At 38.3% G+C, this 24277-nt stretch overlaps 1 protein-coding gene across 3 annotated transcripts in view; it reads left to right on the top strand.

Moving 5' to 3' along the window:
• Positions 1-23009, top strand: part of stx1a (syntaxin 1A (brain)) — a 52730-nt gene extending 29721 nt beyond the window's left edge. The window contains exons 4-10 of one of the 3 annotated variants that reach the window (XM_053320743.1): positions 8692-8766; positions 10440-10513; positions 10693-10801; positions 16185-16258; positions 16352-16486; positions 18536-18646; positions 22324-23009. In XM_053320743.1, the coding sequence (XP_053176718.1) occupies positions 8692-8766; positions 10440-10513; positions 10693-10801; positions 16185-16258; positions 16352-16486; positions 18536-18646; positions 22324-22350 (605 nt within the window). In that variant the 3' untranslated portion in view covers positions 22351-23009. The other 2 variants (XM_053320742.1, XM_053320741.1) reach the window with 2 other exon arrangements.
• The last annotated feature ends 1268 nt before the right edge of the window (positions 23010-24277 follow it).

The following is a 24277-nucleotide window of genomic DNA, read 5'->3' as shown; positions in this document are numbered from 1 at the left end:
GCCTTCTTGCTTTGTGCTTTAAAAGCATGTGAGACAAGTAGCTTGGTGTAAGAGCTTTATGTACGTAAGTAAAGTGATGTAAAACTAACAGAAAACCAGGACTTCTTGTTTTCTCTTAGCGACCTGGCGTCTTTGGACCAAATAGTGTCCTAGTTCCACTGCTACCTGCCAGAAATAAATAAATGTCAACAGTAAGTCAAAATGAAACATCTTTTTGTCTGTCCATTACTCCATTTTCATAGTTGCATTTTCACTCCAAGCCAGAGGAGCAGACAGATATCTGTGTGGAAAAAATGGGAGGAATGCTTTTAGATATAATAGGAGGACAAAAGATGAAATGGGAGGTGCAGTTGCTCACACCACCTCAAAATGATTTCTATATACAAAAAAGTAAAAGCACTGAATCCACAGTTTGAGCTGCCATCACGCTTCTGCAAAATGTACTTCTAGTGTAATAAGATGCAGAAAATCTGCTCCTTAACAATGATACTTTGAGTTTATTTAATAACATTTCTCAGTCTGTTTTTCCAACCACTAAGTGTTTGCTCCCTCTGACATCTCAGCCACTCGTTTCTAAAGAGCGTCTTTCCCCTGACTCGTAAAAGTCCTCAACTCACAGCTCTAGAGATGCTTGTTTTAATTGCAGCCTGTGAGTGTTACTATTTCTAGAGTCGGTTTTTGGCGGCGTGCACTCACACCCTCGGAGTGCTGTTTGCTGAAGCTCCTCCACCCTCGACCAAAATTTCAAAGTGTTGTGTAAGTTCCCCCAGCTTTTCTCTGTTCTCTTTTGTTCTCCCTCAGCCATCTTTATTCGTTGTATCTTTGTCTCCCTTTCTACTTTACTGTCTCTTACATCTCCCTTATTATGTCCAAGCTGATGTAGTGTTATAGCCACTGAAGACATGGCTTCACACTGTGGAATAATAATATCCGCCTTAAAGGGACACACACACACACACACACACACACACACACACACACACACACACACACACACACACACACACACACACACACACACACACACACACACACACACACACACACACACACACACACACACACACACACATACACACACACAATGGAGGTCAGAGCTAGTAAGATAACTCATTCACACTGAGATAAATCAGTTTAACTGCCCTCTGTCCTCTTTGCTCCTGAACCAGCGGTCAGGGAGAGGCATGTGGTGTTAGTGCTCTGATCTAGATTGAAATGTCAAGTGTTAGCAGCCAGGAGGACGTTTCAAAGTGACAGTGATACTGTCATGTTAACTCACAGCAACCCTGTTTCACTGTCTCAGAAGATGTTGCAGGACAGGAGGAGGTTGTAAAAGAGCAGCAGAGGGGGTTGTTAACAGAGTCTGATTCTGGTAAAACACTCACATCTGTTCTTGAGTGGTGCCCACCAAAAATAGATATCATGTATCATGTGCAACAGAAACTGTATGGCAACGATAAATATTAGTCAAAAAGTGTCAACACATTGGGTCCAGAATAGATCAAGTTTCAGTTTAACCCCAGATTCATTCTTTAAGTTTATTATAACCTTCAGTGTAATAACTATAGGTTGTTTTAGAGAGCACTCTACCAATTTAGCATGCTGTCCTTAAACATTGTACTGTAGGACTTATGATAGAAAATAAAACATTTTTAGAATCAGCAGCAGAACTGGAGTCGTTTTTATTCCACAAATTCTTCTTTGTCAACACCTGACGCCAACATTAGGGTGAGTTTCCATGTAGCATTTTTTTCTGAGCTACAGCATCTTTTTTTCTATTATTCCCAATGAGGATAGAGTGTATGAGGCTGCCCAGAGAAAAAGCCCTGCATCCAACATCTTTTTTCAGAGTGCTCTGACTGTAGAGCTTCTAGTTGAATATCTCTAAAGTTGTGTCTTCACTGTCGCTCCTTTTCAGGCAATCCATCATATATCAGATGGGGTGTCCTCTGGTTGGTGGTCACGGTGGAAAAACAATGTCAAATAGTCATAGCCTCAAAATTACAAATAGATAATAAAAAGCAAGAGGGTGATACTAGTCTATCACACAACGGTCCTTAGAGTGGTAATGTGTTGTCAAGATATTGTTGTCATAGAAACAAAACCCATGCACAGTGCTTCATCAAAAAAGTGCTGGGATGAAGTGCTCCCCTGTGTCCTGTCAGGGTTTTTCTACCAGAGAAAAATGCCATATATATACACGCCCTTATCCAAAATGCAACTCTGACCGCTGACAGCAGAGATGAGGAATGGGCTACAGAGGTTCGGGAACCTCTATCTATCTCCACATCCCAAGACTTTTTTTATTTTCAAACTTGCAATCTTCAGCCTATAACTAATTAAATCTGATAAATTGCCTGAAGGGATGTCACTGGAGGTTATTTATCAGATTTTGTGCAGCTTTCACTGGAGCCACACAATACTACATACAACCTTTTTCACATATGCAGTAGTACTGCTCAAGACCTGTAGCAAAACTTTAATGTGTAAAATTGTTTTTTTTTTCTGTGTAAAAAACTAATCTGTCTAAAATCCAGATTTACATGATCATTTCTCAAGTTCATGCTCTTCAAGAGTTTCATTACATACCACATTACTCTGTCTTAGATTTGATGAGAGAAACAGATGAATTAAAGAATAGTATAAGATTATACCTACCACTGTTAAATTTGAGATTATTCAACAATGGAACATCAAAAACTTGCAAACCAATCCAATCTTGTAAATTTGTTAAAACAATAATGGATTTTTTTAAAGTTGCTATTGCATATTTTGAACTGTGTACTTTTTAATTTACTGTCTTATCATTTCCTGCTTTTTTTTAATTGTATTTGTCCATTACTGGACAATGAGTGCCACTGTCCACTTACTCCATCTCTTTCTTTTAATTGTATATGTGACCATGTAACTCATTGGCAGAATTATCATTATGGAATCAAGAAAAGGTCTAAAGTCTACAAGTTCATAACTGGGATTTTAAATAGTGATGAGTGTTATTCACTGTTGATCTGTACAGCTGTCACAATGGAAAGGTTAGGATGAGTGAGAGTGTTATCATGTTAGTGGTTAGTCTTAATCTATGTTGTCAGTTTTCCATTACACAAGTCTGTACTGTATTCCTGCACTAAGGCAAATATCAGTAATGTTTGAGGGATGAGCTCAGATTCAGTCTCTCCAAAACATCAGACACCTGGACTCTAGACGATCAATAAGCGGAGCAAACACACAAAGGACTGGTAATATATTTACAGAGAGAGCAGAGGGAGACAGAGGGAGACTGTGAGATAGAGAGAAAGATAGATAGCTGCAAGTTAGAGATTGGAAAGGCAGCAATTGGCCCTGTGTTAGAGTAGAGGAAACAGAGTCACTCTGATGTCTTGTCAGTGTTGTGGCACCTTGACATCAGACTGACACACACACACACACACACAAATTGTGTCGATAAAATAATAGGAGCTGTAGTGTTGAAGACAGACTGCTGATTATGACAATCAAGACGAAACTTTGTTCTTAAATGAGTGGATAAAACCTTCTGATGTATTATCAGAGCTGGAGTAGGAGCCTTGATGTAGGAAAGAATTGACTAGGATATCCAGGATGTGTAGCTTTTATTAATCCTGGAAATATGCTTTAATCCTCATATTTCTGTTGATTGATGTAGGTACCTTTCTGATGAGAAGACATGATGGCTGAAATCAGGTCTGGTGTATTCTCAAAGGCTGACAAAATTACATAATTTGAATGATGCTGCCAGCAAAAGCCAGAATTTCTTGCTGCAACATCTGTTTGGTTAATGTTGTCCACCCATAGACTGTATACAAAGATCGACATAACAGGGTGTGACATGACCAATTGTTTTGCATTGGAGTCAGTTTGAAGCCGAGTCTTACAATCTGCGCCATCTTTTCTGTTTGGAGCCAGGACCTTCCAAATAAGGATTTCATAGTGTTACCTTTCACTTTCCACTATCTCTGACCAAAGCAATCGCTAGCTTACTGTGAACACTGAGTGGTGCACGTTGGCTAACATTAGCTAATTTAGTATTAAATATTGCAACAATAGTTTGACTCAGTGTGAGTTCAGGAGCTGGGGAGAGCAGCGGTTGAGCAAACTATCAATCAACGGCAAGACGACAGACATCAAAGCTACTATAAGTCTTCAAATAATTTCCAAAATGACCACGTGTACACACGTATTAGAGGGCCTGAATTTAATATTTGACTGACTGAAAAAAAGGATTGACTTTGTATTTCTAAAGAGAAGTTAATGCTCTTTGAATGGGAGTCAATGGGAGTTTTTTTTTGTTTTTTTTTTAGTGGCAGTGCACTTTAAAATACTTAGATACTGTGTATATATATACGTAGCATCTCTCTCATGCTCTCCAGCTCTCTCTTTCCCTCTCCCACTTCGAAACAATCTGAAGCAGGCGAGAGGACCGACTGCACACATCGCCATAGCAACGCAGTCTTAATGATGGCAAAAAGCGTGACCTGAAGATTCCATCTGAGAGCGTCTGGGCGAGGGATGGAGTGTGAAGCCACAGCTCAATTGACTCCTCAGTTTTGCCCTCTAATTTGCTTCCCTCTCACTTCTCCCTCTACTTATTCATCAGTGTCTGCACTCTTCCTCTTTTCAGACAGCCAATAATGAGACTGAATAGACACTTGATCGAGCAGGTTGGCCTCCTCTGTTTGGTAACCACGAGGAAGAAATCTAATCTAACTCCTTAACACACATACAGCACGCTCCCTCTCTCTCTCTCTCACACACACACACACACACACACACACACTCAACGCATGGACCACAACCAAACTCAGTTTTTATGTTGTTTTCTTCCCCATGCAGGTACAGCTGACCTCATGGAACAGGTTACCATAGGTTGCTATGGTAACGCAGAAATCAAACCTTACACCCGTCTCAGTTTCTGAAGTTGTGCAAACATGTGCACAAATCACACACAAAGATGAACAAACAGAACATTGTCAGGAAAAAATATCCACAAACAAATCCGTCATGCAGAGTAACTAAAAAGTTTATTTAGTAACGATAATTCAGACTGAAACTAATCAGATTACAGTGTTAAGTGGGTAATCTGTGAGCTATAACTGTGTACATTTGTGGAGCAGCTCTCACTATACAAACAAACACACACACATCAGAGAGCACTGCTTATATATTTTGCCCCAAAGGCTTCAGCCCACCGCTTCATATTCAGTCTCTGACCCCGACAAACTCAGTGTATGCTCCGTACATCCCTCCACTAGCAGCAAAAATATTGACAAGAGACACAATTATATTCAAATGTATACCAATGATATGGTAATGTTATGTATGCCTGCGGAAAAATCAAATTTTCGTGTTTAGTTTGTGTAAAATTTGATATCCCAGTGTTTCCAAACTAATTATCGTTTGGTTCTTACAGTCAGATTGGCTTCTCTGTATTTCACAAGAGCTTCATTTTACCTCATATCATTTAATTATATTTTATTTCTCTTTCTAACCATGCTTGCTCTCATCAGTGACCTTCCTTTTCTCTGGGGACAGATGTTGGTTCCTAAACATTTCTTAAAGAATAAGTATGACTATGTTCTATATTTTTCTTATTTTCAACAAATCCTGTGTACATTAGTCCATCTCACTTCCAAACCCATTAGTCCCTTACTGAAGAATTATATCTTAAAAAATGAATCATAATTATAAATCTTCCATTTTTACAACTGTCTAAATAACATCCTAACACAACTGCTTCATGACAGTGACAGTACAAACATCCAACTGAAGAAATGATTAATAAAGCACATTTTTGTCTGGAAGGAGACCTGAAGCTGTTGTCCATGTAATCGCAACACCCCTAATTTGTATCCTTTCAGGGATGTTTATTGTCTATTATCCTTCCTCCCTCTCCCCTCATTTCGTGTCTCCACCTATTGTGTCTATCAAATAAAGGCAAAAATGCCAGAAAATATAGAGTATTTAAAATAAAAGAGACACCTGTCAGTGCTCTGTCCATTCATATGCTAAGCTTGAGCTTGTCAGTCTTTTGCAGATGGATATAATAAAAAGAGTCCAAAGTTATCAGCACTCTGCATGTCCACAGCTTTGTCCCACTGAGCTATTGGTACCACAGACTGATTTTCACTGATATGGAAATACATCTGTTAAGCAGATTAAAGGTTGTTGTGTTTTGCTGATCTGTGTGTAATAGGTTCACCATCTCCACTGAGCTGTTATAGTTTTATGTTGTCACACAAGCCGGTCAGAGGATTTATCACAGCTAGTGTCTGGTATAAGCTGCTGATTAGGATTCATATATTATTCACTACATTATGAATATCATCACTTTTTTTTTCTTGTTTGTGTTTATGACATTTCAGCTTAGTATGCCAGACATGTAGGGTGTCTTTACTGTTTTCAATCATCAAAGTGTGATTTGTATACTGTAGATTTGCTGTGTGGCTGTTGACATCACACATTTTTAAGCTTCTTTCTTATCACAAAATATGTGCAAATATTATGTTTTTAATAAATCAACATTAGTGATTGAAGCCTTACTTACACTGTGTAATTAAATTATCGATTGAGGTTCAGTGTGTAATAAGGTGCAGATGTTTGCAATGAGTTTCAGTTATGCATCTCTTCTTCATCTCTGTGAAATGGAGTGCAGAAACAAACTCATTATGAAGAGATACTGCAGGCAGTCTTTGTTTGATTGAATAGTTTGACTTGAGTAACGTTTAAGGACCATCTTATGTCTGCTGACTTCCTGGGGATTGTTAATATATGGAGATTTTGTTCTCTTATGGCATTAAGATGAAAAATGACTGTCTCTTCTTTGCATTGTGCTAATAATGGCAATACATATAAACTTTATTTACACAACACTTCTTAAAACAAGGTTACAAAGTGTTTTATATTGTTGAACCAGGATTAAAACATTCCAGCACAAGGCAAGTAAAATCAAACAATTAAAATAATACAAAAATAAAATGAAATAAACCCCAATAATTAAGTTGAGAAGAAAAAAAGTCAACAGTAATGATAAAACAGGTAAGCCATGTTATGAAACAGTGTGCTAGTGCCTTCGAATCTCAGGCAGGGAGTTACACATCTGAGAGGCCTGACTATAAAAAGCCTGGTCACTTTGAGTCTTGAGCGGGGACTGAGGATCTGAGGCCACGCTCTGGTTCATAGTGGAGTAGCAGTTCAGCAATATAGCTGAGAGCTGAACCATGAAGTGCTTTAAATGTGATCAGTGAAACTTGCTGGTAAACATTGAAGAAACAGGGCTGATGTGATGGTGTCTGCTATATTTGTTAAAAGCTGTGCAGCTATATGTAATGTATCAGGAATACCTTGACGGAATTTAACTATATTTGGCACAAACATTCTTTTGAACTAATTAGAATTTGGTGGTCAAAGGTCTAACTCAAGAATTCACACACTAACACAACTATGACAAAGTTTCACACAAATATTTAATAAGATAAATGATGAACTGATGACATTTTATATCCAAAGGTCAAAGGTCAACAGAATTTTATTTTATTTTATTTTTTTAACAAGACTTCTAAATCTAAAGGGTTTGCAGCCATGTGGCTTTTTGTGCAGTCTTATATGTGAAATGTGTATAAAACATGATTATGAAACTGCTGATAACTGTGATCAGCAACAAACTGAACGGAAGATTAAAAGAAAAACACAGATTTGTTGGTTCTTCATTTTGTCGTGAGCAGCATTGTGACAATCACTCTACCCGTCCATCAGTGCTGCTGTTTTTTAAAGATTGCACTGATGAAAAGAAGTGTATGTCCTCTGTTTGGAGGATGTTAGAAGATGCAGGAAATCTCTGCTGTGGCATTAACATCTAAACTTGAAAAAAGAAATGTTATTTTGTAAGTGTTTTTCACACATTTTGCTGCTCAAGGAAAGTTATTTAATTAGTAGCAGAGAAAAACTGAACAGTGTTTCTTGCACACCAGACTGGTAAACTGTCCCTTCTTCCTGAGGCGTCTTCAGGATGTGTCCTGACCTTCATTAATGTTTTTATCTTTCATTTGGGCAGCTCTATATTTATAGTGAATTTAGGCAAACTGTGCAGCTGTGACTTTGGTTGTCTCTTTTGCATGTGTACCCTCTGGACAAGAACAGTTTCCATTTAGGAAACTGTCAGTGTGCCACACCAGAGAGTTTGTTGATTTGATTGATCATTATTGAAATCTGCCCTAACTCTGCCTTCTGATAATCTGGTCTCACTTTAACCTTTTTCACACTGTATTGCAATCCATCGAGATTTCACTTGCTTTCTGGTCACCAAAATAGCTCATATTAGTTGTCCACACCCACATGTACCCATCTACCCACATGCATTTCAACTTTATGTCTCTATACTGCACAGTGTTTGGAGTATGTGTGAAGAAAGCTGATTCTCTTTATGAGCTAAAGAGAAAGCTCAAGACAAGGTTGAGCTGTACTGCTGTAGACTGAAGCTGATGAATAGTTTGTCCCTTTTGGGAGTGACATTTAAAGTCCTTCCTTGTGTGTCAGTATTGATTATGTCTTTGTGAAACTGGCTGGTACACAGGTTTGTGTGAGTGAGTGAGATAGCATATACTACAGATATGTGTCTGTCTTCTTATTTGTGTTGTTACAAGTCCACTAATCTCTTCTCTTGTCTTTTCTTCTCCTCAGAAACTAAGGTTGAGCTGGAGGATCTTATGGCAGACATCAAGAAGCTGGCCAACAAAGTACGCTCTAAATTAAAGAGTGAGTATAATTCCTTTTCTGTATAACCTAATATTTTCATTGCCTAAGTCAATATTTAGTACAAAATCTAATATTGGCCAAGCCTTGTCAAAAAACAAGCCCTTTATTTCAGCCAAAAAATATGCATTGGTACAGCTGCAACAGTGAAAACCAGAAAAGGAAATTAAATGATTATCAAAATAGTTGCAGATCTCATCTTAGTGTTTGGTAATTCTACATAATAATTATACACCCTGATAAACAATTAATTGTTTTGTGTTTTTCTTGCCGAAGCTGATATACTACAACCATATCCATAACCAGCTGTTTATATTTTATGTAACACAGTGGCCATGGTGCTTTCTCAGAAGGAGACAGACATAAACAAGTGAGACATAAAGAGACAGTGAACTGTATAACATTTGGCAGGTAACAGACAGCTCAGTTCATAATAGGGGATTCTGTGCTGCAGTGGGAAATGTGATAAGTGTTGCTCACCACAGAGGTGGTGGCTGTGATTCATATGCACAGTTTTATTCACACAAACTGATTAATGTTACAGTAACGTAGTGTGCAGGCATAACGGTTTTGTGGCTGCTCCTGGATTACACCCCAATGTGTATTATTAGTGTCCTTGGTTGTTTTTTTTGTTTTTTTATCCCTGCACATTTGTGTGTGTGTGTGTGTGTGTGTGTGTGTGTGTGTGTGTGTGTGTGTGTGTGTGTGTGTGTGTGTGCGTGTGTGTGTGTGTGTGTGTGTGTGCGTGCGTGTGCCCACTATTTTTGCTTTTTTTGGATGCTTGATAACACATTTTTGCCCCTCTTTCGTCCCTCTTCTGGCATATATGGATATTTTCTCATATTTATGTGCCATTCCTGAAATCATTTGGCAACAAAGCTCCTATATGCTCTCTCCTGTGCTCTACAGGGCTCAGGTGTCAAACAATAGGGGTCAGACCTAAAACATCCATATACAGTATCTTTCAGGAAAGTAGAACACAGCTTCAGTGAAAAAAACAAGTACAAAATAGCCCCTATACCTCATCCTTGTGCCTGCAGCATAGAGACACACATTCACATATACATACAGTGTCATGTGCACATACGCACTGACACACACACACACACACACACACACACACACACACACACACACACACACACACACACACACACACACACACTTGAAGCAAGTGCTGTCAGGCAAAACAAGCTCTGTATCACACATTTCTAACTGTGTCACTCCAGTTCACATCAGTTGTTGCCACAGGATACTGTGGATGTGTGTGTGTGTGTGTGTGTGTGTGTGTGTGTGTGTGTGTGTGTGTGTGAACTGAAACCCTGGTATTGATGCTCAAGAAGGAGCAATATCATTTACTTTAACTTTCTCCACCCCATTTTATTGATTGAAAGGAGGCGATTCATTTCTTTAAAAATGGAAGACGCACAATGTGTATGTTGATCTTGATGGATTTAGGTACATCTACTGTAAACTGATTTATCTTTAACAACTATTGAAAGTTCTAGAGAGAAACAATCACTTATAACATTGAGGGGTTAAGAGTTGAGTTAGGACAATGCTCCAAATGCCAGTCAATTTTTATATTTCCATCATTACCTCTCTCACTTCTTCCAAATGAGATTCATCAAACTCTTTATAACTTTGCGACTGACTGAATGTATATTTTTGTTCAGGTATCCAGCAAACCATTGAGCAGGAAGAGGGACAGAACAGGTCGTCTGCTGACTTGAGGATACGTAAGACACAGGTACAATTTAGACAAGAAAGCAGCAGAGTGAAGTAGTTATCTGTTTCACTGTGTATATGTGTTTGCACCTGCTCACCTCCTCTTCATTTACCATTTAAGTTAGTTATAAGTTAGCGTCTGATGCTGGCAGCAAGCAGGTTTAATTTAAATGTTTTGTTTTTTTTCCTGTGTCTCTCCAGCATTCCACACTGTCCCGTAAGTTTGTCGAGGTGATGTCAGAGTACAACACCACCCAGTCGGACTACAGGGAGCGCTGCAAGGGACGCATTCAAAGACAGCTGGAGATCAGTGAGTATCAGTGAGTGGGAGGCTAAATCCTCCACCACCCTTTATACTGACACCACACATATTAGCACTGCATGGAGCCAACACATCTGCATCTCTTCTGAATCATGGAGTCATTCTTAATCATTCTGTTTTTTGAAAAATGTGTTGTTTCAGTTTAAGTTGTCAAGTTATATAAGAGGAATGGGATCACTTTCCCATTAAAAGTCACTTCAGACAATCAGTTCTTGGTCACTGAGCTGGGAAATTTAACATTGTCAGGAATGAGGGAACAAAGTCAAACAAATACAATAATAGTTGAGAACAATTCTCACATGCTAATGTTTGTTTTAATGCATTGTGCGGTGTCCCAGATGCCACACTGGTCGTCTTCCACTGTGTTACACTGCAGGGGATAAAATGGTCGACTGTCAGCCTCGATGCTCATTTTCATTCTTGATGCCAGAGGTTTGTCAAATCAGTCTAATATCATGTAGTCTGATCCCACCTCCAGGGGCTGGATGTGCTAAACTTACTATACACAAAATATGAAAATGTTTGCCTAATGTATAACTGTCACTGTCAATCAGATGCACTTTAAAACTTTAGGTCTTTGCTACATGTAAAAAAACACAATTATCTATCATTCCCTTTCAAGATTATTGTCAAAGCAGTCAATAGCATTCATACATTCCCCTGCATATTCACTCCCTTTCAGTTATTTAAGTGTTAGAGCCATTTAAGTAAATTAAAAACAATATGCACCTGCATTCTCCACTACTTTGTTCATGTTCAAAATCTTTTTACCTATATCATTATCACCTATTTTAGCAGGAAGGTTAGTTTGTCTACATTCTCTTCTGAAAGTCTGATCTCACACAACTGCTTTTCATCTACATGTATGATTTATAGACCAGTTCTTGTCAGAATTATGGGCTTTAAAATTACTCCGGCATTTCCATTTTTCACCAAACTGTCAACAAAAACAGTTTGTTCAGTTTTAATCAGTGAAATTCATGTGGTGAGAGGTGTCATGATTGCAGAAGCAGTCTCTTCTCACTTCTTTTTTAGAGCCTTCTGAAAGTTCTTCATTAAAAAATCCTGCGGGTACCGTGACCATTTTCATAACTCATAGCTTCATTGCCTCTAGTTTACAGTAATACTCCTCTTTGGTCTATTAACTCTTTTTGTGGTACACGTAAATGAATAGTCCTGCAGTTTATTTTATATATTAAGTGTATCTTCTCCTGCATCTAATGGAAAAAGAGGCTCCAACATGTTTACTGTGTATGCACCAGAAAACACTATCCATTGTATCTTTTGCTCACAAAGAAATTTCACTTTAACTCATCCATATTTTATTTTGAATTGAACCGGTGTGTAGGAAACAACCACTCTCACACTTATCCCTAGTGAAACCACTTTCCAAAACACATACATCACCAACACCTACACCCTTATTTACGCACATGCCAGGTTGCTGTAGCTTAGATCTGAGCGGCTCTCACACATGTCACACCGTTTGCGTAATATGATTTGACAGATACTAGCTGCAGGCCCCATGCTCCTGGACCAGGCACTGACACGGCCTCTGCCACGGCATGTTGGCAGGCTGCTCTGCACCAGCTGCCCCTAACAGTCATCGTCACACAGTCACCTTATACACAAAGGCACACACATACACGCACATGTAAAAAAGAATGAGTCACTTAGTGGTAATAGCAAAGGAGAGCAGGGGCAGTTATGTGGCAGGGCATTTGGCATAGATGTAATTTTCTCTGGCCATCTGTCAGTTTAGGATGGACACTTGCAACCAGGTCTGGACGTGTGAGCACCGCCCAGTATAACTCCACTAAATGTGATCCTGTCAAAAGAACAGCGGCAACTTGGTTGACATGCAGGTTCTTTCTGGTGTTAACCAAGGGACCAGCACAAACCATCGTCACGGAGTAAAAAGCACACACACCTGAGTCATTTTTCCCTCAAGCTCCTCCAGATCCATTTGAATTTGATTTGTCAGCTGGTCGAGTCACAGGAGGCCTTTGCTGATATCACCTGTCGTCAAGGAAGGGATTAGACACACACGGAGAGTACAGAGATGGAGTGAAAACATAAAGGAGAGGGGAAATTATGAGAATGGAACACAATTATTAAGGGAAACAAGTTCACAAGTTAAGATTACATTTGGTTATTTATTTATTTTTACTTAGTTCCTTGAGGGTTATATGGTAAGAGAGCTGTGTTTCTGTAGTGCCAACTGATATGACTTGTTTGTGTGTGAATCAATACAAGTGTGTCACACACAGAGGGAAAACCAAGTCTGGTCTGTCAGACTGAGTATTGATGTTTTCTTTCCTGCTTCTCCCCTGTTCTGTTCACCTCTACACAAACCTGCTTGATACAGAGATGAAAGAAGGCATTTTTTAAGAAAGCAGCATCTTTACCGCTGTTTGCATCAACAGCCATAAGTTCTTCTGGTGCCTGACCCAGGAGCAAAGCATCATGAACTCAAAACCAGTATTCTGGATACTGCAAATACTACTGTCATATGTTTTAGATATCAAAGCAAGAAGAGAATTATGCTATATCATTTTAAAGTTAGGATCAAGTTGATCCCTACTTTATTACATGAATAAAAATCTATGTTTTTGAAATACTATTTCCATAAAAACTACTGTTATCAGTAGTATTCTTCTTCCAATATTCAATATATGTAGACACATGAGAGGTCAGAATATATAAGAATTTGTCAGCCTTGTGTATTTATTTGTGTTGCTGCTAACCATGCCAACTGGCTCTATGGATGGCAGTGCCAGTCAGCTGGTCCTGACCAAAATCTTTCAGCTATTGGATGGTTTGCTACCAAATCTGTGCAGCCATTCATGTTCCCTGTATGATGAATCCTACTGACTTTGGTGATCTCCTGACTCCTCTAAACGCTGAAGTTGATCTTTGTGATTTGGATGGATTGTCATGAAATTTAGCACAGTTATCCACCGTGACAAGAAGATGGCTTGTAATAACTTTAGTAATCCTTTGCTTTCCCCAATCCACTCTAGTGTTATGATCAGGTCAAAATGTCAGTTCGTCACGTGCTTTGGTTTATGACCAAATACCTGCATAGCTGAAAACATTCCCATGAGCCTGAGCTAATTAGCAAATGTAAGCATACTAAACTAAGATGGCGGACACGATAAACACTATATCTGCTAAACATCAGGATGTAAGCATCGTCATTGTGTGCATTTTAACATGCTGCTAATATCATTAACATGGATGTGGACTTTCTGCCTTGTTAGTTCATTTCTGACGTGACCACTACAGTCAGTATTACAGTCAACTGTACTTCATTTAAATGTGGTTGATTCAAGTCAAAGTTAATCACTGCGAGTTAGATTAAAGCTGGCAAGCTAGCAAATGTATGTCTGTACTATTTTAAACTATCTTTAATATAATTTAAATACTGATCTAATAGCCAGTCTATTGTGACAGTGAATCATAGTCCCAAACAATATTGACTATTTTTGCATTGCAACTGAAGATTAAAAAAACACTTTGGGATGTGGCAGCTTGTACTCTATGTTACATTTCAGTTAAATATTTAAAAATGATTACACATTTATTTCTTCCCTTAAGCAGTAAGCAGGCAGGGAGCCGTAGCAGGATGGAGGGTATGTTGGTCACAGGTATCACAGCGCCTCTTTGACATTTGATTGCTATTTTATTTCCCCGCAGACACTCCTTCTTCCAGTACAACAAACATATTGACCTACATGTGAACAAATAAGCTATAAAAATTACACATGCTTTTCTCATTCCTGTGCAGTTCACATTGTACCAAACAGAAGCTTATTTTGCTCTGCAGGCAAAAGCATTTGTGTGGTTTGCCTTTTCACTCGGTTCTTTAGGGGTGTCACTTCATTTATGTTACATAACAATGGAAATTAAATAATATTGTTAGTGGTAGCAACATAGTATGAATGATTTAATAACTCATAAATGCGTCGGGTGAATTGAGACTTCTTGGCTTCATATTATGTTTCTTAGGGTTTGGGTCTCCATGGTAACAAATAAGAGGCTCCCTCAGAGCCTGTCAGGGCTTTAAAAAAGCAGATGAGAAGCGGGAATGTGCTTGTGTGTGTGTCTGTGTGTGCGCACTTGTGTGGGAAGGGGGATAAATAGGGTAGGGTAGCACCACAGGGCCTTCCTTCTTTTTTCTTCACAATTATCCATGACTCATTGTCGCCTTTCTCCAATCTTCAACTCTAACTCTGACCCTCTTAATGTTGTAATTTTAGCCTTAATGATAGAGATGTTATTTATTATCAGAGAGGGTGGGAGATTATGGAATTGATCACTATGATGTGTTGAATGTGGCCTCTCATTCCTCTTTGTGTCCTGTCTTCATTCTCTCATTTGTCAAACTGCAAAATGTCATTGCTGAACATGAGTAGGCTCTCAAGCACTATATTGGCCACTTAACCACAGCTAAATGAAAATCATTTGTTTGATATTAGTAGGAAGTTTAGATTAGATAAAATATGACCATTATATGTAAAGAGAAATTAAACACACACATGGGCACATGTGCATCCTTTTACGCAGAAAATGTTAGAGAGCAGATTCATCAGTATTCTTTTCATGAAAGCAATCATTGCCTCCGACTCCATCATCACTCACCATCAACCTGCCTGCTCTGCGACCAAGACCCCCACACCAACCACAAGTCTTCATCAGACATATGAACACAATACACACACACACACACACACGCACACTCTCTCTGATTAGGTCATGAATGGAGGTATTGCATCCAAAATCTCCCAGGAAACACAGCTCCAATGCAGAAGAAGAAGAAGTTGGAGAGACAAAAGTAGTGCAATATTTGACTAAGCTGAGTGTAGATCTAGTCGGATATATTATGGGCAAAATTGAAGTGTCTGGTGTGTTTTAGGAATAGTTCATTTTGGGGAAATAAGTTTAATTTTTTTTTAATTTGCTTTCTTGGTGAGTTTGAAGAAAATATCAGTACCACTCTAATGTCGGTTTGGTAATTAAGAAGCCACTGTAACCAGCTACTTAGCTTGGCTGGCTATGTGTTTCCCCTTTTTCAGTCTTTGTGCTAAGCTAAGCTAACCAGCTGTTCATGGTAGCTTCACAACATTAGCATCATGAATATGATATCACCTAAGAGAAGTTAAAATAAAAAGAAGGAAAGGGGTGAATATTATCATCCAGGGAATTTTATTAATGTTTCCTAATGTTGTTCTCACTCATGGTAGTTTAAGTAACCCTTTAAATCCAATTGCATTGCTCCTAGGCAACTTAAAATTACACACATTCACACATTCAGTAAATGTCAAATACCAACACATGTTTTTACAACTGTGTGTGTTTATCCTTTTAGCTGGGAGGAACACAACAAATGACGAGCTGGAGAGCATGTTGGAGAGTGACAACCCAGCTATCTTTACCTCGGGGGTAAGTGGTGGAACAAATGCAGTAAGAATGTACACAAAGCAATCTAACTACTTCTCTGCTCTCTAACTCTTTCCTTCTCAAATATGATCTTAGATCATTATGGACAACATCACCCAGCAAGCGATGAATGAGATAGAGACTCGGCACACTGAGATTATCAAGTTGGAGAACAGTATCAGAGAGCTTCACGACATGTTCATGGACATGGCCATGTTAGTGGAGAGTCAGGTGAAATCATTAATCCTCTTTCTACAGCTGTGTGGTTTTGGGCTCAATCAAACACGTGTGGAAACAAACCTGCTAATGCTATTCATAAATTGGTAATCCATCTGTCATCATTTAGTGCAGAGCAAAAATTGACAATTTAGTCAAAATTCCAGTTTCTGGAGTCAAGAGTTTCTTCTTGGCAGTGATTTGAAAGGGTGGCCTAGCTAATACAGAAGTTCAGCAGCACATTGTGTTCACTATGTTAAAATAATTAACCAGCTAAGCACGCTAGCCTTCTGCAGCAGCTGCTTCTCCCCCTCATTAAAATAACTCCACCTCAGACAAACAGCAAGTAGCAGACTTTTAATTTGCATACAAGTTGTCGAGTGTATTCGTACAAACATAGGCCTATCTCTGCCAACAGAGTTGGAAGGAGGTTGTGTTTTCATCTCCATCTGGTTGTCTGTTTGCAAAATATCTCAGCAAATTTAGACAAAATTTAGGGGACAGATCATTTTTGGCTCAAGGCTCGGTTGATTGGACTTTTATGATTTTCTGTAATTGGGATTTCTGCCATTAAAGCATTTTATAGACATGACTTTCGTGGTGTGTTCAGTAGCTGGAAGGAAAATCTGACATCTTTAGTGTTATACTTGACAACTTCAAAGTGTTGCATTCAGTTTGTTTTGTCAGAGCATCAAACCTGCATTTTAAAAAGAGGCTTCCAGTTTTTTCATAATTAGTGGAGGTTTGTTGTTTTTCAAAGACCTTCTAGTTTATAGTTGTATACTCATTTGCTCCGTGTGATTTAACAGGAGGGCTTACCTCGTCTTGTTAGCAGTGAACTTACTTGCACTGATAATGTTTCCTGGATACATACCAATGCTTCTCCAAGCCACACACAAAGATTATCCTTAAGAGTAAGAGAGCCTGTGTTCTGCTCAGTAGAGTGCAGAGCTTTAGGTATAACGGTAGGCCTGCTGCCTGTATGTATGACTCCACGAGTATGTGGGCTGAACCCCCACAGAGATTAACGGTTTCCCTCATCAGAAATTCTCGACCTGAATTATGCAAAAGGGAATCTGAGTGAAAGAATACATGAATAAGAAAATCAGCTGAATGACAAATATTAAAGTAAATTGTTGCCTGTACGGTACAAGTCAAAAGTTCAGACACACTTTCTCATGTAAGTCAACGTGAAGTTGTGTAAGTGATATGAATTACAATGATGACACAATGCAGTGGGCTTCCCCTCATAATTTTAGTGTAGGAGTAGTAATTGTATACATGTCAAATAATTGCTTATGTTTCTATGAGTGAGTGCATACTTTTTTATTCATGTCACACATATTAATGCTCTTAATGTAAATAATTCAATTAACTAATCCTTCCTTTATTAACCACATCATTTGATTCAGTCCGGTTGTTAATTTTGCCTTTCTCAGCTTGCTGTTTTTTCCTCTTTTTTTCTCTTCCTTGACACAACTGTCATCACAACAATGACTCTAAGCTCTAAAGAACCAAGAACAGCACTCCCCTCCTAATACAGTAAGGTAATTTACCTGTGATTCCTCATTTCCTCTTTTTTATACTTGGAGAAATCATTGTTGGAGTTCATGCATGAAGACCTCTATACACTTTAATAGTCATTCATATGCAAAATTGTTGATTCATTATGCTTTTATCAATTCTGGGTCAGTGCTAGATATGTAAGCTCTTTGTTGATGAATGCTGATTTAAACATGGTTACTGACTCCTGCTACTTTAATAAATGTATGTGCCGTGTAGTAAGTAAGAAATAAAGAGAAGAAGAGAATGGATGGATTCCCTTTTTCACAACCTTCACAATCCACCAGTGTTTCAAATTCTATAAGATACACATTATAAAACAAGTAAATATTGTCAAAATATGTAAAGATATATGAGAACTAAAGACAATGATTTAAAAGCACATCTATGAAGTCTCGTTCTTGATGTGGTTAAAGATGAACATGTGTTTAGGCTGATGTTTTCAGGCCAATTTTCCCTCTCAACCTGACTACAGTGACCTTTTCTCTTGTTTTTGTGCAGGGTGTGCTGGTGAACAACATTGAGCAGAGTGTGGTGGGGGCGCAGGAGTACGTGGAGGAGGCAAAGGAGAACATCCCAAAATGCAAAAAGTTCAAAAAGGCCGGCAAACGGGTGAGAAGCAACACGCATAGTCTAGAAACTAACTCTTGTTTTGTTATTCCTCTTTTTCCCCTTTCTGCGTCCCCTTCTATGGTTCTCTTTCACCCTTTATTCCTCCCTGTGTCCCTCAACTCCGCTCCATCTGTATCCACTCCTCCTCCTCCTCCTCTTTCTCCTGCCTTCACATCTGGCTCCATCTTTCCTCCTCCTGTCTGCATGTCTTCCACACCTCCTCTGTAACTAACCTCTCCTAGGGGGAAATGATAGATCGCATAGAGTACAATGTGGAGCACTCAGTAGACTATGTGGAGAGGGCAGTATCAGACACTAAGAAGGCGGTTAAATACCAGAGTAAAGCTCGACGGGTGAGTCACATACACAGCAAAACAATGCATGTTGCTCGCACATAACTCTGAAGATGTCATGGCTGACATACAGAAGCATTGCATGAATATATTGTGGTGCAGTGACTGTCTTCAATGTGTCTGCATGCTCAACTGTCATGTATTCAGTATGTGGAGCATGTATGTTGTGAGTTTACTTGACATGTACAGTATTCTACAGCAGCGGTTCCCAACATGAGCACACTTCCTCAGTTACCTCTAAAAAAAACCCTTAAATAATTTGATCCATATTTGTATTTAGAAGGAAAATAAACACACACATAGGATTGCAAATTGGTGTAAAGCTACTCTGAAAGTGTATTTAACCAATTAAATGCCAGCTACAATAGGCCTACCTTACAGGCAGCACACCTCCCACCAGCCTGAGTCAGCTGTATCACCTACTCTTGAGAGCTTGTGTCATTTAGAAAGCAGGCAGATAAATCAAAATACATGTTTCTAAGTGGTAATGGTACAAATGGTACAAACACAACAATTTTAAACATCACAATGTCTTCTATGAAAAAAAACATTGTAACAATATCCTGTTTTAAGTGATAAATAGTGTTAAATAACATCCAGTTTAAAATGAACTCAAAGAACACATAGTAGGTAATGCTGACGAAGAGGTGCGTGAGCTTATCTGGCTGGGCTGTGAGAGTTGGTCAGACCAAAACAAAAAAAAAACAAAATAAAACAAAAGAGGGTTATTCATCTGATTACTTGAAAGAGATCAGAAATGTAACGCTCAGTGATTAAAAAAAAACCCAAAAGAAACATTTATATCCCTCAGTCAAAAACCTGCACCACTGTGGAACAACTCTGCCATCTCTTGGTTAATATCCATAATAGCACTCACAGGAAGAGGAGTTTCATACAACATATGACCCCAATTCACCAGGAGGGTCATCTGATTAGTCCCCCCCACTTATAATCAAGGACTGAGAAGTTTCTTTCATTCTTTCTGTCTTTATTTCCTTCTGTCTCTTCTTATTCTCGTCTACATCCATCAAATCATTATCTGAAACTTCGCTCTCCTTGTTCCCCTTCCAGAAGATGATCCTGATAGGAGGTTGTGTTGCAGTCTGTCTGACCGTCCTCATTATTTGCCTGGTGGTTGGCTTCAGTTAGGACACAGAGACACACTCTTTATTGTTCAGCTGTTAAAAATGTACTGTATACTGGGTCTTATAATGTACAGTAATCAGTTTTTGCTTGTGAGCTGGGATACCATCTCACATTACTGGTCTGAAGAACATCTATGAGTAAACCAGCTCAATACTGTGCACTCAAATATTTTACATTAAAAAACAATTCACATTTGCTTTTTTCTAAACTAAATAGTCAAACACCTTAAGGATGTTTGTGCTTTGTGTGGCATGATTCACAGACTGTTGTCATGTGCATGTTCTGCAGTCTGTTTGCACATTTTTCTACAAACACAGAGTGGCAGATAAATGTTTAGTTAATTGATAATAAACATTTATGTATGTGGAATCAGAGTCAAAGACCATTTTCATTTTTCTCATATACCTCAACATTGAGTAAGTTCATGAACAGTCAACCGTTCAGATTAATCCTGATAATGTATTTTGAGTTCATGCTCACTGTTTTTCAAATATAACCTGTTTGTAATAGTAGCAAAGGAATAGTTCAACAATATGGGAAATTAGCGGATTGGCAAAAGTCAGATGAGAAGATTGATTTTCTTTTTTTTAAACTTTAAAAAGTGTTTAAACATCACGTTATGATTGTTTTTTGAGGGGTTACATGCTGAGACTGAACAGGCACTTCTAACTGATGGTTGCCTGGTAACCTCACATCAACGACAATACTCCAGGAAGTGTATTGGCTAAGAAATAACCAGCAAATAACCCTGATGGATCTATCATATTATAATACATATCCAGTTCTTATAACAATCATACGTTCTTGATACAGGACTCCAGGACACAAAAAATGGCTTTACTTTCCTCTTTCTTACATACATTTTTACCATGCATGTGTCACTGATCTTCTCATCTAACTCTCAGATGAAGGTGAGTAAGTGTATTTCCCAAAACGTCAAACTATTCCTTTAAGAGTTGTCAGAAACTGTTGATTCCACAGACATTAAATGTTGGACACTGACTGTTTATGAAGTCATGTGGATGTATGCATGCTAAAAAGTTCAGTTTTACAAGTTAAATTTGGCTTAAAGTCACTGTGTGGATTTTTACTGAAAAATTAAATTATCCCAGTATGGTCAGTAAATGTTTTTTAGCTCGGCTTCATGCGCAATGCTTTCATACTACCAACAGATGGCGGCAAAATGAGGATTCTCATAGTCTGCGCATAGTGGCTTTATATGTCAGCATGATTCATGTGGCATGTGGGAATATACTATATGTTGTTTAATGTGGTCTGAGCAAAATGCAGGAACCAAAGTTGTATGGTTGTAAAGGCAGAGGAAGTGAAAATGCTTCTAAACCACAGTCACACTCCAACAGCATTGTATTAAAATAAAATATCCTCTCTCCAAACTGCATTTTGTTCTCCTTATTGTTACATTGTTACATGTGTTAGGCAAAGTACAAGTAATATTTCTAACATGTTTCCTTCTGCTCCTCATTTGCTGCCTTGGATTTTTTTTCTTTCTGTTTTTATTAACACTATTCAGAAGAAAATTATGATTATTATATGCTGTGTGGTTCTGGGAATCATCATTGCTTCTGTTGTCGGGGGAACATTGGCTTAAACCTCAGCCACAGTCCACGCTGAGACACACACACTACAGAGCAAAAACAGACCACATTTCCATGTTTTTTCATGAATGCAATCTATTACACATTTAGCACAAGCGTCGTTAACACACGATACATTTTACATACAGTGTACAGGGCCAGAGGTGTTTTTCGCATGAGTTGCTATTTTGTAAATGTGTGGTGCTGCAAAATGTTTATCTGAGTGTTGAATGTTGTCAACGATATGTTTCCAAAAGTGAATTCTTGAATGAAAAACCTATTAAATGATATGTAACACTATACTAATACATTCCAACTTCCAAATATGACACTTATTCAGTTGTAATGTCCATTTTGTGTTGTAGGGGCAGAGTGAGAGGCCACTTAAATGCAGTGTTTTCAAAGCCACGTTTTTATAGACGTCTGTTTACTGAAGCTTTTCAAGTCTTTTTACTTTTTCTCTAATCTCCTCTACCTCCCTCCAAAACCCCTGCATGGTTTAGTTCACTGTAAAGTAGTGTTTTTTTTAATCTTTTGCAAAATGAAAAGGAGACAACTGTGAGGTTAGATATTTTGCTCGCAGAATCATCACACTGCCAAATCTTCCTGAAGTGATCTATCTTGTAGTTTACAGAAGCGACGCTACTGTACTTTATTTGATCTGGCCTTACCAGTTGTTCAGCATTTCTCACTGTTGCTCCAGTGTTGAGTGTGAGTGAGTGCATGCATATGTGTGAAAAAGAATATGTTCATTTGTAGCTACATGTTTGAACATGTGGGTCATGCGATGAGAACATGAGTGCTTGTTAATAGCCACCTGTGTCTTTGTTTTGTATAAAGTGTAAACTGATATAAAGCTCTCTAACACTGCCAGTATGTTCAAATAAGCTGTTCAAATTCAGTCTAGTCTGGTTGGATTGATAATTCTGATCTGTAAGTGAAAAAACATTGTTGTTTTATGTCTTTTTATAAATTCCAAGCTTTAAACAGAGTATATCCTTCTGTTGAGTTCCTATTCTGTTTATTTCTAATGAGTGAACTTGAGGAGTCAATGACAACGTCAGCATGAACTCAAAGTAGCCCCGTAAAAGACTCTCATATCAGTTTTCTGGCGACACATCAGACATGCACAGACTGCAACTATGTTACCATGTTGCCTACTCAACTTGTTGCCTTTGTGTTGTATTGTGATGACATGGTTTTGTTTGTTTCATTTGAGTATTTTTCTTTTTCAAGTAAAGTTTGTCTGAAAAAGCAAAATCAGAGTTTGTGCCTTGCTTCATCGAGACAGGGTGTTTTAGTAAGTGGATTCAATGTTGTTCATTCTAGACTAAATATGCTGTGCCCTGTAGTGTTTTACAGCAATAATATAAAATAAAGGCAAAAAAGCCCAAAAACAAACCTTTAAAATAAATACTGTTTCTCACCAGCTCCAGATAGTGCATTTAAAAAATAGCAGTAAATAGGTACAAAAAATGATCATACCTAAAATAAAAAACTAACAAATATTTCCGAGCAGCAGTTCAAGTTAAGAAAAGGTGCATTGAAGTGCTGTTGTTGGTCTGTTTGAGATTCTCTTCGATAGGTGACTAGCTATCAGAACGGTTTCTATGTTAATGCGGATTGGTTGGTTGGTTGGTTGGTTGGTTGGTTGGGGGGAGTTTGAATTTTGAATGTGACTGTGTGCTGTTCAACATCCTGCACTGTGTGGTTTCTAAACAGTCTTGCAGTGGTAAAGTAACTTCTTGTGGCATCATTCTATAACTTCTCTGACCGCTGGCTCTTTCTGTTTCACCCTTGGTTTGTATGCTGATGTGAGCTAAACAACCAGGTGGTCAGAGTTACCAATATGCGGGGGGGGGGGGGGGGGGTGCTCAAGTTATATCATTGCATCCCAATTAAATTTTGAATGTCGGGAGCCAAACTTATATATATTTCTAACTATGCATGTAATTTGTTTATTTAGCCAGTAGCCAGTCTAAAATCTTTATCTGTGGCATTGATAGCACATACTATTAAGAGTTTATTTGTGTTTAGTATTATGTTTTGTTATAATTACATCACATTTACTACTTAAAACAGGGAAATCAAGTATTGTTAACATACTCCTAAAGCTTCTTCAAACTTTAAAGGTGGTGGTGGCCAAACACTTCCTGGTGTTTTGCTCTCGGTGATGTCATCAGTGACGGCTGGGGTACATATGTTCAAATGATCATGCTGCAAGATTTGAGAGTGAAGTTTTCCTCAGGTAAGCAAAGTTTAGGAGTATCACAACTGTTGCATTACTAATATTAGATATTTGATTGTAACAATTAGCATTACAAGACAATGTCCTTTTGCAAAACTTACTTTTCTGAAAAGTTCGTCTATCTTATCCTCATGGAAACATGTACTGAATATCTTCAATAATCAGTGTTGGGGGTAACGAGTTACAAAGTAACGGATTACAGTAACGATATTACTTTTTTGGGTAACTAAGTAAAGTAACGCATTACACTAAAAATATCGATAACTACACTACTTTACTAGACTATAGT

This window comes from Scomber japonicus, chromosome 6 (genome assembly GCF_027409825.1).
Source record: "Scomber japonicus isolate fScoJap1 chromosome 6, fScoJap1.pri, whole genome shotgun sequence".
Taxonomy (NCBI): domain Eukaryota; kingdom Metazoa; phylum Chordata; class Actinopteri; order Scombriformes; family Scombridae; genus Scomber; species Scomber japonicus.
The sequence above is the reverse complement of the archived record's forward strand: the minus strand, read 5'-3'. Positions and strand labels throughout refer to the sequence as shown.